Source organism: Oryx dammah, unplaced genomic scaffold, assembly GCF_014754425.2.
Source record: "Oryx dammah isolate SB20612 unplaced genomic scaffold, SCBI_Odam_1.1 HiC_scaffold_21, whole genome shotgun sequence".
NCBI lineage: Eukaryota > Metazoa > Chordata > Mammalia > Artiodactyla > Bovidae > Oryx > Oryx dammah.
This window is the reverse complement of record NW_024070205.1, coordinates 194,114-209,752: the sequence shown is the minus strand read 5'-3', so window position 1 is coordinate 209,752 and position 15,639 is coordinate 194,114. Positions and strand designations below refer to the sequence as shown.

General features: G+C 61.8%; 1 protein-coding gene and 1 long non-coding RNA gene across 5 annotated transcripts in view; one reads left to right on the top strand and one right to left on the bottom strand.

Annotated features, from left to right (window-relative positions):
- Positions 1–15,639, bottom strand: part of NAV1 (neuron navigator 1) — a 189,558-nt gene that overhangs the window by 126,800 nt on the left and 47,119 nt on the right. For all 4 annotated transcript variants that reach the window (XM_040263188.1, XM_040263190.1, XM_040263191.1 and 1 more), the window contains exons 2-3: positions 7,085–7,830; positions 3,427–3,530 (exon numbers count right to left, since the gene is read on the bottom strand). In XM_040263188.1, coding sequence (XP_040119122.1) covers positions 3,427–3,530; positions 7,085–7,800 — 820 coding nt within the window. In that variant the 5' untranslated portion in view covers positions 7,801–7,830. The remainder of the gene's footprint in view (positions 1–3,426; positions 3,531–7,084; positions 7,831–15,639) is intronic.
- LOC120880078 lies at positions 7,773–9,786 on the top strand. Its single transcript, XR_005724956.1, has 3 exons — positions 7,773–7,832; positions 8,734–8,738; positions 9,776–9,786. It is a non-coding gene; the product is annotated as an uncharacterized LOC120880078 (long non-coding RNA).

Below are 15,639 nucleotides of genomic sequence, written 5' to 3'. Positions count from 1 at the left end.
AGCACCTTCACTCCCACCCCCCCCCCCCCCACTGAAGAGGGGCGCTGCTGCATTCTCAGGGGGCTTCCCAAAGCCAGAGCCCTGCCCTTGCTTGCTGGGATGCTCGCACACTCCAGAGCTGGGGCTTCACCACAGGGCCTCCATGCGGCTCGTGTGCAGTGGCACACGCTGAACACGCACGGGCCCGTGGGCACAGAAGCCCCACAGGGCAATGTTTGTGTCGGTTTCGTCCCTGGATGAACCCAAGCGTCTAGAGCAGAGCCTGACTGTACTCGGTGCTGAATAAAAATTGGTTCACTGGGTATAACTCTCTGGAGGTGGATAACTCAGAGCCCCGTGTTCTTGGCCAGAACAGGAGACAGGGAGGCCAAGGCCTTGCCTACCCTGTATTCATGGGTCCAAACACCTGAGAACCCCTGACGTCCCTTCCAGAGTGGGAGTGGTGGGGGGCCCGAGCTGCCTGGCCTCTGCTGATTCTGACCCTCCACTGAAATGGGCTGAACCCCCTGCCTGGAGACAAGTCCCATCCCAGAATCCCCGGGTTCCTCCCTCCCCCCAAAGAAACCGAGTCCAGATCCTCGGGTTTTCCGTCCCTCCTCCCCGCCGGCTTCCTCAGTGACCTCACTGCTCCAGCCTCTCCCTCCCTAACCCTCCCCAAGCCAGGCTACACCTCACTAGCCGTCTCACAGCTGTCCAGCCTCCTGGGGTGCCCAGGACCTGGAATGTCCCCCGCAACCCTGCAGTGAGGTCACGGCTGGGACGGCCTAGAGCGTGACCTCTGAAGGCTGGGCTCCAATCCTGGCTGGACCACCTTAGGATGTCTCCACCTGCTGCCCAGCCACCTGGAAGGTGGGCACCTTCGGAGCACGCCCCACCCCCAGTCTACCAAACCAAGCTGAAGCAGCAGGTCAGCACGCGCTGAGCGGTTCTGTGTGCTGGGCTTCTCAGGGCTTTGCGTGGGTGTCATCATGGAGGCACAGGGAGGCCAGGAACCACCCCAAGGCTGCACAGCCAGCAAAGGCAAGGCTGTGATGACCAGCGGGGCCCTGGGTCCCCACCTCCATATCCCTCCGGCCCCACGGAAGCCCTGCCCCCGAGATCACAGCCCCCACTGCCTGCCTGGAACATGGGCTGTGCTTCCCGTCAATTGTCCGTGCATCCTCTCTTTACAGATGGCTGGGACACACGCCCGGCCTCAAAGTCCCCAGAGGGTGGGAAGGCACGTGGGAAGAGGGGTTAGCCCAGTGCAAACAAAACAGGCTTGGGATGCAGAGCCAGTGGCATTCGGGCTGGGTTGGGGCCGGGGGTGGGGGGTGGGGGGACTGTCCCATCGGTGGAGGTGAGGAAAGCCCAGCTGAGCCCAGCACATGGGAAGGCGGGGCCCAGACTCCAGTCCTGGGCAGCCCTTGCTGTGCGTCCTCAGACAAGCTTTTTGCAGAACCTCTCTGAGCCCCCTGCCTACAGCAGAGCAGCAGGCCAACGGTGAGGCATGCGCCACGTGCTTACGAATGACTTCGTGGGCAGCACCTGGTGCTGTGCCCTGCACACAGTAGGTGCTCAATAAACAGTGGCTGTCATCAGCATTTGCTCCTCCCGGTGTCTGGGGAGTTGAGGCAGCGGTCCTGGTCTCAGCCCAGCTACTCGTGAACCACAGATGCCACTTTGACCAGATTACCCTCCCTCCCTGAGCCTCTCTTCCTGGCAAAAATGAGGCCACATTTTGGCGAGGCTACCATCTGTTAGGGTAACCTCACTGTCCATAAGGGCTTCCCAGGTAGCGCTAGTCCTGAAGAAACTGCCTGCCAATGCAGATGTAAAGAGATGCGGGTTCGATCCCTGTGTGGGGAAGATCCCCTGGAGAGGAAATGGCAACCCACTCCAGAGTTCTTCCCCGGAGAATCACATGGACAGAGGAGCCTGGCAGGGTACAGTCCATGGGCTCACAAAGAGCTGGACACGGCAGAAGTGACTTAGCGTGCACACACCGTCTGTTAGGGCTGTGACCCTCAGCGCCTTTGAGCCCAAAGCCTCTGCAGCCCGGAGACCCAGATCTGGCCTGAGGATCCCGAGAGAGTCTGTGGAGGGTGGCATGTGGCTGCCTGGGAGCCCCAAAGCAGTGTCCCAGTCCCTCCTGCCCTGGGAGGAAGCGCCAGATCTGGGGTTTTCTCTCCTAAACCCACAAGGTGTGAACAACTGAGTGTGGCTTAAAGATAGAGTCAGCGCAACAAGAGAGGGAGGAGAAATGCAAACCAGCCTCAAGGGAGAGGCTGGGGGCAGAGGCTCGTGCCCCAGTGACACGTGGATGCACGGCGTGAGGATGAGAGCAGAACCTGCCATTCTCTGCCTGCTCAGTACTTGCACACGCTCGAAGTGGAAGTAGTCACCTGTGCCGCTCTTGGGGTGACCCTCCTGGTCCTCTCCCACGTGGCCTCACATGCAGGCGCTGGGGACCCCGGCCCTGGCTTCCCAAATCAAGATCCAATGGAGACTCAGGCAATGTCCACATGACAGCAACCAAGGGGCGTGTCAGCAGATGGGGCCAGCGCTGGGTCTCCCTGGCACAGCTGGTGGGCGTGTGGAGGGCCGGGGCCCTGGCATGGACACCCCCACACTGCCCGGGGCAGACGTGGAAGGAGCAGCTGGCGGTGGGCCCATTCGGGACAAACAAAGGCGGCGCCCAGCACCCTGCTTGGGGGCATGTCGTCATGGAAAGCCTCTCCCTGCGGCACAGAGCGGCTCTGGTGGTCTGTTGGTTGAACGAGAGCAGTGACGAGTGTGTGCGGCCCCCCAAACTCCCCTCCCTTCCTCTCATCTCCCTTTCTTCAGGTTCAGAGTACAGGCCCCCCCCCCAAAGCATAAGCAGGCCCCAGATCTCTCCCCATCCCACCCGTCAAAGAGCCTGGGGTGTCCTTGGCCGAGGGGGACACTGACCTCAAGGCAGAGAGCCTTGCCTGCTGCCCAGGAGGCTTGCAGGAGGTGGCGGGCTCTCTTCCTTTGTGAAGGGGCGTCTTTACGAAGCCCGCCTCGTAAGCTGCCCTGCACCTCTCACCGTGGAGAACCTCGTCTGCCCTCCACCAGACACAGCAGCTCAAGCTGGTGAGGGGCCTGCTGGCCGAGCAGCCTGGGGCTCCCAGATGTAGCCAGCGAGTCCTCTCCCCACTCCTGGAGGAAGCCATTACACTGGCAGCTCTGATGCAGACAGCCCGCACACTGTCCTGGTCACCGTGTCCTGACGCCCACAGGCCTCTGGGGCCAGGGCGCTGGGCTCCTCTAGTCCCCTGACCCCTCGCCCCCCAGAGGGAGCCCCGCCCCAGAGGAAGCCCCGCCCCTGGATGGAGCCCCGCCCCAGAGGAAGCTCCGCCCCTGGATGGAGCCCCAACCCCAGGGAGCCCCGCCCCAGAGGGAGCCCCGCCCCAAAGCACTTACCCAGGCTGGAGAGTTTCTCCTCAGCGCCGCCAGGGGGGCTGGAGTAGCCGTCAGAGGCCCAGCTGCCCTGGCGGAGGGGGCCCGGCTCCGGTTCGGCCTGGACCCTGCAGGACAGAGAACGGGGTCACTCAAGGTCACTCACGCTGGCCTCCAGCGTCTCCCCTCGGAGCTCGGGCCTTCCCTTTTGCTGTGCCCCGCCCAGGGTTGGGACCCCCGATGGGCATATATGCCCCCGGGGTGGGCAGCAGGCCTTTTTGGCAGTTAGTTAGGCCAGGGGCACCTGAGGGCAGGGGCCCACCTGACGCCAGTCACCCTTCAGGGTCCCCGAGTCCCTGGACCGTGAATCACCCCGGGGCATAGGGACTCGGAGTAACCCTGGCCTGGGGCCCTGTGTCCTGCCTGGTCCCTGCCCCAGGGTGCCCTGTGCACCCGCGGGAGGGCCACGCTCTGAAGTGGAGGCCACTGACCCCTCCAGAGAGCTCAGGGGTGAGGAGGATGGAGCAGGCGGTGGGGAGGGCCCAGCTGGGTCTCTGTGACCCCTGAGGGCAGAGTCCTCGCTGGGCCCATCTTGGAGACAGGGAGGAAGGGCGGGTCTCCAAGCACCAGCTCCCAAGTGCACACAGGCCTCGGAGCACAACCCCCGGGTCCAGTCCTCCCAGGAACAAAGGCTCCGGGAGCTTTTATTATAGGCAATTACCCAGGCTCTCCCAGCCGCCCGCCTCCCCGGCAGTGTCTCCAGCTAAATGGGCCCTTTGGCAGCTTGAGGGGCTGGCAGGGCGTGTGAGCAGGAGGAGAAATCGATGGCTGGCCTGGGTCGTGGGGCGGGGGCTGCCTCCCCCTCCAGGCTTGACCGTTCCCAGCTCTGGGGTGGCCGGAGTGGGTCAGAGGCCAGAGGGACCTCCTCTCTCCCTGCCTCACTGGGTCCAGGGCTGAGGGGATGCCCTCCAGGCTCAGACCCGCCTGAGAGTCCAGGGCTGTGGGGGCATTTGCTGGTGGGCAAACTCCTGCAGGCGGCCCGGCCCTCGTGGGTCTGGGTCTGCAGGCCCCGTGCTGGGGACAGGGCAGGCTCAGAGGAAGCAGGGGGGCCCACCTTGCTGCGAGCAGCTGGCGAGTGCTGCCGGCCGTGAGATGCCTACGGAACAACGAGCTTAAACCTGGCCTTTTCCCGAGGGAGGGAACGCAGCGTACTGGTGAGAAGGCAGCGGGACATTACTAGGCGAGGGCTGAGTACCACCACACACACACACACACACACACACACACCCCACACATCACATACACCACAGACACACACACACACACACACACCCCACAGCTGAGCAGTCCAACCGAGGGGGCAGGGGCCAGGGCAGTGAACAGGAGGACCTGGCTGTCACTGTTCTTGGGAGTAAAGGCAAGAGGGAGCACACAGGCAGGGCCCCCAGCCAGGCAGTGGGCGGCAGCCGCAGTGTTCTGACCTCAGGAGCGGCACCCTTTCACCTCCTGCACCCCACACAGCCAGGCCCTGCATCCCCCAGTGATCCCAGCTGGAGTGGATGGCACCGTCTGTGCGGGACATTGGTTGGAAGTTGAACCAGAGAAAAGAAAACCCACGCCTGACCCTTGAGACACTATCGCACCCTCCTAAACCCTCACCCTGACCCTCAGCCCCAGGCCTGGGCTCTTTGTGGAGCAGAGAAGGGTGAGGGCAGAGACGAGAGAAGCAGACGGGCAGGACCAGAGTGTGCAGAGCAGACCGAGGCGTCTCTGCTGTGTCTGCCCTGTGTGTCTGGGGTGGCTGTCCGGGCCGTGGGGAACGGACATCTCCCAAGGAGGCAGGGGAAAACACCGCCGCTTCGTTCCCTGGAGGAGCAGGAGGGGCCTGGGGTCGGGGAAGCTGAGCCCGCTGAGACCCGGCGGGCTGGAGCTGTGCAGAGGCCGGCTGTGGAGCGCGGGGAGGTCTCCGTGGAAACTGTGTCTGTGACCCCTGGGCACAGACATGTCCTCACAGTGTGGCCAGCACTGCTCGGGAGGGGCCTGCAGTTCCGCATAGCCCGTGGGGCATCCTCAGTCCCAGGCTGCCTTTTGAACCATGACCCTCCTGTAACCCTAATGCGGGCCTGAAACGGTCGGTCTGAGAGGTACGACGTGAAGGTCTCTGCTGAGGCGTCAGGCCACTTTTCTGTTTAAAACACAATGGTGTCCTGAGCGGAGGAAAATGTCTGTTTAGTTCTGATGGAGATATTCAGAGGAAAAAGAGCTGGCCTCTTTGGGAAATGTCAGATTCTACGTCTGCCAGGAGGCCTGAAGGGTAGATAATGTAAAATCTGGAACCGTGGACTCAGAGACACATTTCTCCAAAGATGGATCGGTGCAAAGGCAGTCCAGGAGGAGACACAGGCCCCAGAGTCGCAGGGAAGCGGCTCAGGGGTGGGGAGAGGACCAGTCCCAGGACAGGCCCTGACCGCCTTGAGAGTCAAGTCCAGAAGCTCATGGGGGCGGGGGGCCATGTGGGCCGCGCCGGGGTGCCCCCAGGGGCTGGGTCCCCACGGGACACTTGCTGGGGGCCCACAGCCGGGCGGTACTCTGAGCCTCTGGTCGTGGAAGGTTCTTGCTAGCTTGTAGACACTGTGATGCAGACTTAGCACTGTGGAGCCGCACCGAGCGCATCTCACTCGTCACACGCACACCCCTGCACACCCCTCAGAGCAGCCCTCGCTCCCTCGGCCGCCCTCCCCCAGGGCAGGCTGCTTCCTCGCCGGCACACCCTTCAGGGCCGTCCTGGGTCCCTCACCACCCTGGCAGGCTTCCTCTCCGGTGTGCTGTCCTTGCACCAATGCCCTTTCAGGCTGTGGAGTCCGTAACTGAGTGCAGCGCCCTGCAGAAGGTGAGGGGCGTACCCCTGTCCCGGCCCATGTCTGTTTCGTGGAGCAGGGGCGCCCGAGGCTTTTCAGGGGTCAAGCCACACTTCTGGCTTCACGTGAATGTGCACTCTCCTCCACCCCAGCCACTCCCACCCGGGGAACCCAGCATCCAGGGAGCTTCTCGACCCAGACTGTGGGGGAGCTTGTCCTGGAACCAGCCCGAGGAAAACCCCAGGAAGTCCACTTAGTCAGGGAAAGCACTTCATTTGCATTCAAGCCTCTCGAAACTGTGCCACATTTGGTAATCAGAATGCTGCTTATTTAAGGGGGCCGTTTCAGGCAAGAGGTATACGTTTTTGTTAAGGAAGGACAGACGACAGGAGCACGTCTCTGAGCTCCACTTGCGGCGTCTGAAGAGCCGGTGGCTCGGTTCGTTAGCTGTGCTGGGGTGAAGGGTGGCCCGGCCCCCACTGAAGGTGCCGATCACATCAGAAGCTGGTCCCCCGTAGAGAGCGGACAGCATGGGGGCTCCCGGGGTCCACGGGGATTTCACGACCGTGGAGGGAGCTGGCCCAGGTGAGTCAGGTCAGGCTGTAGCTGGCTGCGTGAGCCGCGCAACACCCTGACGCCTGTCCTTGCAGAAGTGAGCATGCTGGGGACACCCCTCGGGCCTGTGTCTCACGCCCCCTTAGGGCTCCACCCCGCCCCCACGTTCCCCCCCCCCCGCACGACCTGCCGTTCTCTCCACCAGCCCCTCCCCTCCGTGGGCCCCCGAGTCCGGGCTCCGTCACCCCGCTGCCCCCCGTGCAGCTTACCTGTACCGGAAAGGGGCCACGGTAGCTGTGGCGGGCTGGCCGTGCGGGTGAGCCGAGCCGAAGCTGACGGCACCTGGGGCCGGGCGTGGGCTCCGCACGGGGCTGCCCGACAGGGAGGGAGGCCCCGACGCCGCCCGCGGTTCAGGCTCCAGAGGCCTGGGCGCCCCGGGACTTGTGCCGGGAGTATCTCCCTGATCTTTCCCTGGGTGGTTGGAGGGCTTTCGAGCTTCAGGAGTCCCCAGTATCTGAGTGTCTCCACGGGAGCTGGTGCGGGAGGGGCTCCTGCCGCGGGCCTGGCGGGTCACGGTCCCCTCCTGGGCCCCCCTTTTCTGCCCCGGGGTGCCCCGTGTCTCTCCAGCTCTTCTCGACCCGGCCCGGCTGGCCAGGGCCTCCTTGGGGGCTGCGCGGGGGCTGCTCCAGGGGGAGCCGGCGGGAGCCCCCGACCCCTCAGACAGCTCCCTCGGTGCCCCTGTGGCCTTGGGGGAGCCTCTCCCCCAGGGGGCCTTAGGAGACGAGCCCCTGGAAGGGCCATCGGCCTTGCCCAGTCTTGGGGAGACTGCCCGCTGGGGGCTCAGGGCCAGGCTGGCCTGGCGCGGCCGCAGCTGGGGTGATGCCGCCGGGGTCTGGGTCCTGCTCTGCGAGGCAGCGCGGGGCACGGGGATGGCAGAGGCGTGCTGGGGGCGGCCCACGGCGCTCAGGCTGGCTGTCCCGTCCATGGCCGGTGGGCCTGCGGCAGGGCTACTGAGCTGTGGAGAGAGGACAGGAGACTGTGAGGCCCTGTCCTAGGGGCACCGGCACCCCTCGGTCGCGTCCTGGCTACCCACCCGGCTCAGGGAGGACCCTCTGCCTCTTGCAAACTCAGGAGAAGGTGCCGGGCACTGAGATGTGCTGTGTGACCAGGCGGTTCACGCTCGTCCCGGTGCCTGTGCACAGATGGGGCACCTCCCCCCGACTCAGTTTCAGGAGAAGGTGCCAGGCACTGAGATGTGCTGTGTGACCTGGTGGTTCACGCTCGTTCCGGCGCCTGTGCACAGATGGGGCAGCCCTGCCGCCCCGCCCCCACCCCCGGTCAGTTTCTTCTGGCACCAAGTCCAGAATGCTCTGCCCGGGGAACCAGCTCCCTGCCCCTGGCTGGCTCCTGCTGTGGCCTCTCTGCCTGACACCCACCTTCCCTTGGACACGGCTGTGGGCGTTAGCTCTAGACCTCACTGGCCCCCTGGCAGGCAGCTCGCCGCGGTCACAGCCCGCCCGCACCTGTCCTGGCCAGGCTCCTGCCGTCCGGCTTGCACCTGCCTGGCATCACTGCCCTTCTCCCGGCTCCTTCCTGCTGTACCCACCCACGTGTCCCTAGAGACATGGGCACCCAGCCCACAGCCTTCCTGTCTAACCCCTTCCCTACCCACCTCCTGCCCCTCTGCCCCCTCCTCTGGCCTCAGAGACAAGGGCCCCACCCTGAGATAAAGGCGGAGCCCTCCAGGCAGCCCCTGCCACCAGCACCTGTCCTCTCCTGGACCCCGATCTGTGAGTCAACCCCCTCTCTCCCGTATCCTCCCCAGCATGCTAATGAATGAATGAATGGATCAGTTAATCACTGTCATTTCAGGGGAAATTTGAAGTCGGCTACAAAGACACAGTCAGCTTGAGGAAAGGCTCGGTGCAGAAAATGGACCACACAACAGTTAGCAGAACATGGGCATGGGTGCTCCCATAACCCTCCTGTGGGAGAAGCCTTTACAGCGTCGCGCTGAAGGCAGGGACCTGGAGGAGGACGCCGAGGTCGGAGCGCGCAGAACTAAGGTCCCTGGGGGACAGGAACGCGCTTCCCCAGGTTCAGGCCACCAGTAAACTGCAAGCACCCTTGCCACACCGGTGAGGGACCAGGAGTCCACACCTTCACTCCAGGGGCTCCACCAAACGGACCAAGAGCAAACACCCCCTGGAAGCAGCGGCCGCAGGACCGAACAAGAAGTTCACAAAGTGATGCAGTCAGCCAGGACACAGCAAAAGCCAAGGGCTTCACTGAGAATCGAAGAGACGCAAACTAAATCAGTTAACATCGGCTGCTATCAGGTTTTCTATCTCCTGGAAAATTGCGATTTCTAGTCGTGGTATGAGGGCAGGGCCCTGGCACACAGCCATGTGAACGGCCCCAGACGCAGAAATGTGTCCTGGGGATGATCACAGCCGTGGCCTGAGCTGCTGAACTTGGCCTCAGGCACAGGGCTGAGCCACGCCGCGCCCAGCAGAGGCAATGGGCTGACCACCCCTGAGCAGGGCCCTGGACCGCTGAGCACTGCAGCCACAGCTCAGACCTCAGTGTCCGAGGCTCAGGCCCGCACGGGCAGGCCCAGCATCACTTGTCTTGGGCCCAGACAGCAGGGGGACAGCAAGGCCTGGGACCCCCACTCACGCCCCACGTGCTCCTCCTCGAGGGAACCGAGACTGGGCAGGGGGTTCCCAGGGCTAAGGACAGGCCTGTGATAATGGTTTACTAAACAGTTCCTTTTCCTGGCTAGCCTCTAAACTCCGTCCGCCTGTCAAGACAGAGGTGACTGGAGGCCCGAGCTGTGGGCAGGCCGCAGGCTGCGGGACAGGATCTCGGGCCACCCCACCCGCTTGGCCTCCACACCTGGCTTTGGGCTCCAGCAAACCAGATGGGACAGTCAACTGAGTCTGGCCCCAGTGGAGAAGGCTGCGCCCCGTTCAGAGGACATGTGGTCCCCACTGGGGGGCTGTTTCCCTGGCCTCTGAGAGAGGCCCCCGAGCATAGGCGCCCCAAGCCGCAGACCGATCCCCATAGACGGCTCTACTGCCAGGACCCTTGGCTCCTTTTCAACCAATCGGCCAAAAGAAATGACTTCGTGCCAGTGAAAATCCATGACTGAAAACTGCCCCACGAATCCGGGGGGCAGAGGCGCTGAGCCAGCGGGGGACCATGGACAGCCCCGCTCAGCACTCAGAGCCCCTTGCCAAGACCCCCTGGGGAGGCTCCCAGCAGCGGCAGCCCCCCCGCCCCCCGCAATAACGCGGGTGAGTGCCGGGAGCCTGAGTCGCGAGGCTGCGGGCTCGAGGCCCTGGGAGGCCCCACGACAGCCCTGCTGCGCCCGCCCCTCCTCTCTCCCGTTCCACGCCCTCTGGGTCGGTCGGTCACCAGAGGCCTGGCTTCCAGATGGGCCGCGCAGCAGGTGTGAGAGGAGCCTGGGGGAGGCATGCCCAAGGCCCCCGGGAACTGGAGCCGCGTAGTCCCATGCCTGCCCCAGCCATGAGCCAGCCCACCAGGGTCCAGGCCACCCTCCCCCCTCCCGCTCTGCTCTCAGCCCCAGGCCCAGGGCTGCCCATCCAGCCAGGCGGATGCAGGCGACGTCACCCAACATGCCCACTTACTGCCTCCAGGCCCCAAGTCCAGGGCCACCGGGCCGGGGCAGGCGGGGTCTGGGGGACTCTGGGCCTCTCTGAAAGCCCACCACTGGAGACCCTGCCCCCGCAGTGTGGGCTGGTACCTGGTCTGAACAACAGTGACACCGAGGCCTTTGGAGGGGCGGGACGCAAACCCACCAGGGAGAACCCCTGTGAGGTGCTGTCAGGCCTCCTGCCAAGGCACGAGGCTTTGGGCCGGTTACCCAATCGGAGACCTCGAGGGAAGGGTGAAGGCAGGTGTGGGGTGTTGGTGGCAGCCCAGGATCAGCCCTGTGCCTGGACTCCAGTGCTGTTCACGCACGGGCCTCTGCGGCGCCATCTGGGAGGTGGGGTGAAGTCGGGGGTGGGGAGTCAGGCTCCGTGCTGCTGTCCTCCAGAGTAGTGGGGGCGGGGGGCACCGGCCACCCTGTGCAGAGCACGTCCAGGCCCCCTCTGGGCCACGCTGACCACGCTCCAGTCACTCCTGCTGACGACGCCCCCACGTCGGGACCACCCCTTTCCCCGCAGCAGCACATCCGTGCAGGAGTCACGCACAGACGAAGGGCCAGGGCTGCAGAAGAGGTTCCCCTCCTCCGTGGACCCCCCACCCAGTATCACAGGACGGCCCCAGAGCCGTGAGGTTCCCAGAGCTCGGCACCCCCGGGCCCACCAGGCCCAGCGGGCTGGCCAGTGAGCTTGCAGGAGACCCACGTTGGTGGGAGCGGGGGACCCCCTCTTCCTGTCTCACTACGTGGGGGCAGACCCTGGAGCAGCCGCCACTGCCCTGCCCAGGCCCAGGCCCCTGCCACTGTCCACTCCTCCTGGCACAGGGGCTCCGGGCAGGGTCCCCCCAAGACAGCTAGCTCAGGAGCTGGACCAGGGCTGCCCAACCGGCAGAGCAGAGGCTCCCAGGCCAGCTGAGGGCGCGGACGGAGAGCAGACGGGTGCGCTTTCGCGCTCTCAGATCAGAAACCCACGGCCACACAGGTCACAGACCACTCACCCCGGGCAACAGCCTGAACTTCTAATAACTGTTTTGGAGTTGTTCAGGAACTGTGTGGCTTTGAGAAAGTCACTTAAACTCCCCAAACTTTGGTTGTTTCATCTGAAAAGTGGTGTGGGGGGGTGAGGTGTGAGGACCATCACTGAGCTGCTCTAAAAATGAAATGAGCTAACGCGTGTCTTAGCACATTCTGGCTGCTTTCATGGCATATCGTAGACAGGGGGAGGGTGGTGGGGTGGGTGGGGCTTATAAACAACCAAACTTTATTCCTCATGGTTCGGGAGGCTGGAAGTTCAAGGTCAAGGAGCCAGCAGATTCGGCATCTGGTGGGGCCCTTGTTTCCAGTCCATGGACGGCGTCTTCTCACTACGTGTGGAGGGTGGGGTGAGCGGGCTCTCGGGGCCTCTTTCTGGGGACACTGACCCCATTCATGACCTAACCACTCCGGCTCTTCCCACCATCACTTGATGCCAGGATTTCAACATAAGAACTTGGGGACATAAGCACTCAGTCTAAAGCAGAGTGAAGAACCCTTCACGTGGTAGCCCGAGGGGAGTGCTTTTAAAAGGTTAGTTCTTATAACGAAAGTAACATGCTCATCAGAAAAGACTTGGAAAAACCTACAAAAATACAAAGAAGAAAACGTCTGTCCCCTTGCCATTTGGTCGCTCAGTCCTATCCGACTCTTTGCAACCCGTGGCCTGCAGCATGCCAGGCTTCCCTGCCCTTTACGTCTCTATATGCCTTACTAGCTGACATTGGTCTTCTTATGTCTCGATTTCTTCCAGGCTTCTTACAATTCACGCTTATACCCAGAGACATCGTAAAATTGCGATGACACTATACGTACATTTTACATCTTTTCACTTACTGTGTAGTAAGCATTTTTACTTTCCTTTTAAAAACCTTCAGATGTTTGCAGAAACATTGTTGTGAATCACTGATAAGCTTCTGTGACTGCATTAGACAAACTAGCTCATCTCCCCATGGTCAGTAACCACTTGGAGGTTTCCGGTTTCCTATCATTTTGGGTAAGACTGTGACGAACACCCAGGCCAGCTCTGCTGGGGCCTCGGACGACGGCTTCCGGCTGCACTTCTGGAAAGGGGATTACCAGGTCCAAGGTGGGGGTCGTAGGAGAACTCAGTTACACACTGCAGACGCTGTTCTGAAAGCCACATCCAGCTCATCTCCCCAGTCTGACTCTCAGCACCCTTCCCCCAGCTCCTGGTGCAGCCGTCGGGGGGGTGGGGGGCGGGGGGGGGGTGTGCAGCCTCTGTGGGGGGCCTGGAGTTTCAACCCTGTTCAGGTAGTCAGGCCAAGCAAGCAGGGGGGCAGGGCTGGAGGCAAAAACGTGGGGGCAGACCCTGCGGGCAGTCTGCTCTGCCTGCCCCCCGAACACTGCTGGGCCTCAGGGGTTTGGGTCTGAGGCTGGGAGGGGCCTTCTTCCCTTGGGGAGCACCAGCGACTGGGCCGTCTGGTCTGCTGGTGGCAGGGGGTGGGGATGGCCTGGCAGGCGGGACAGGCCTGCTCTCCCCAGGGTCTGGTCCGCTGCTCCTTGGGGCCCTGTCCGCCCAGGCCCCCCGGTTTCTTTTCAGTCCCTCCCCTCTCTGAGACTGCCCTCCAACTTCTCATCCAGGTGGTTTTTGAGCCGAGCCCCATGGTAACCGCCTGTCAGGCCCTTGGACGGGCGGGTGGGAAGCCGGGGGCCCAGGCCTCCTCACTTTCTCCCCACACCGCTCCCTCCCTCGAGCAACGATTGAAACATCCTCCATCATCCGCTGCCTTTTGCGATGGCCACAGAAAGGTGCTCACGGGGCCCTCCCCACTCCACGCAGATGGATGCCCGTGACTCTCCTCCTGGGACCTTGAGGGAACGCCCTGAGGAAACCCTCCAGCCGCACACGCAGACATCGGCCTCGTGACTTGTTGTCTCCTAGGTTCTGGGCCAGGCTATTTGTGACCTCTCTGGGGACCCTAAGAGCAAGCAAGTGACCGCTGCGTGGATGTCCCAGGATATAAGGTCTCACCATCTCCTCCAACTACCACCTAACTTCTTGTTCTCTCTCTTTTGGCAATACTTGTTGTCATGGAGATTCTAACGCAATGTAGGAAGCTTGTTACTTGGCAACGAGATGCTGGAGGTACAGGATTGGCTGCTGAGGTCTGAAGGAGCAGCAAGGATGCTGAAGGAAGGTAGGGGAGTTGAGAAAGACCCCGGGGGAGCAGCAGGCACAGGGAGGGGAGCAGATGAAGGACCCGGTGACGAGGAAGAGCGGGCATGGAACATCCCGGGGCTAGGCCAAGCTGTGTGCTTGCTCTGATGCCCTCAGTGGAAGCAAGACAAAACAAGCACACAGTGATGTATTTTCATAGCTGTATTTACCCTGCGGCAGCATGGATGGGGATTTCAACAAAGAGAAGGTCCTAAGTATCAGAGCGGGGAAAGGCTGCAGGAAGGCCCTGTGGTGCAGCGGAAAGGGCAGGGCTTGTGGTCGAAAACTTGGATGTGAAGCACAACCCCACCCATTCCTCTGCGTGTGACGCCATCAAAAGACTGAAACCTCTGAGCTTCAGTTTCCTCATCTGTGAAACGGGAACAGCAGCCTGACCTCCAGGGCCAGCTTGGTGGGCGCTGACTGGCGAAGCGGGCGTGTGGGCAGTGGTCCCCTTCTGCAGAGCCTTTCATGACCAGCTGCTCCTCGTTATCTTAATCACTAGCATTATGACCGGAACTGAAAGCATGTGACGTGGAGAGGAGACAGCCTAGCTCACTCCCATCCAGACTCACGGGCCTACTGTCTGAGCGCCAGCCTCTCTAGGGGCCAGCTGTCCACGCCTGAAACAGTGTGTCCCTCGGGGCGCCAGCAGGAGGAACAGATCCCAGTGGGTTCATGAGACGCTGTGCCCGTCCTGAGCGCCCAGTGGGTGCCCCACAGGGCAGCACTCTCTCCAAGTAGGATTTTTTTTATCAACAATGTGTTTCTCTGCTTCACTCCCTGGGCCTGGGTGGGGTCGGGGACCATGGCCGCCGGGCCTTGAGTCAGTCTGCCGAGGACAGGGAGCTGGGGGCCTGGGAGTCCAACCAGAGGGAAGGAAGAAGCAGGCTTGGGGACTCACTTCTGCAGAGGCCCTGGGAGGGGTGGGCCTCTCGCGAGGTGAGGGAAATGATGCTCCAGAACCAGACGTGAGGTCAGCACGCCGGGAGCTGGGGGTGGTCATCTCAGGACAAGCCAGCTTCAGAGGCCGCGCCGCGCATGGGCGCTGCTCCCTCACCAGGAAGGAGGGGTCGGCTCCAAAGCCTGCTAAGCCTCACTATTCTTGAATTTCCTGACTCATCTTTGTCCATTTTTTTGATCCCTCCCCCATCGTTTATAAAACAAAGCTCATATTTTGAAGTAGTTTCAGATTCACTGGGAAGCTGCAGAGACGGGACGAAGTCTCCGTGCCCCTGGCCCAGCTGCCCTTGTGCTGAAGTCTCGTATAACCAGGCACCTTTGTGAAAGGGAGGAACTTGGCATTGGATCGTTACTGCTCGGTGAACTGCAGACTCTTCTCAGAGGTCACCAGTCTTTCCACCCACGTCTTTTTCTGTGTTCCAGGCGCCCTACTGCACTTAGCTTCCCTTAGCTTTTAAAATTTAAATTTCCTTTTGCAAACTCCAGTCTGTCTGCACCGTGCTCCAGGGGACCAGGAGAAGGCATCTGGGCTGCTGCCAGTCGACTCTGAGCGAGTCACGGGCCGCAGTAAGAGCAAGGGACACGCAGTGTTTACAACAGCCAGGTCAGGGAAGCCTGGGGGTCCACTGACAGAGGGGTGGATAAACGAGACATGGGACACACACGATGGACTATTGCTCAGCCATAAAAAAGAATGAAATGATGCCATTTGCAGAGGCACGAATGGATGCAGAGACCGTCATGTAGAGTGAAGTAAGTCAGAAAGAGAAAAATATCTTAGATTAATGCATATATGTGGGATCTAGAAAAACGGTACAGATGAACCTATATGTAAAACAGAAATAGAGACAGACATAGACAACAAACATATAGATACCAAGCGGGGAAAGAGCGGGTGGGGTGGGTGAACTGGGAGCCTGGGATTGACATATACATATATATATATATATATATATATATATATATATATATATATA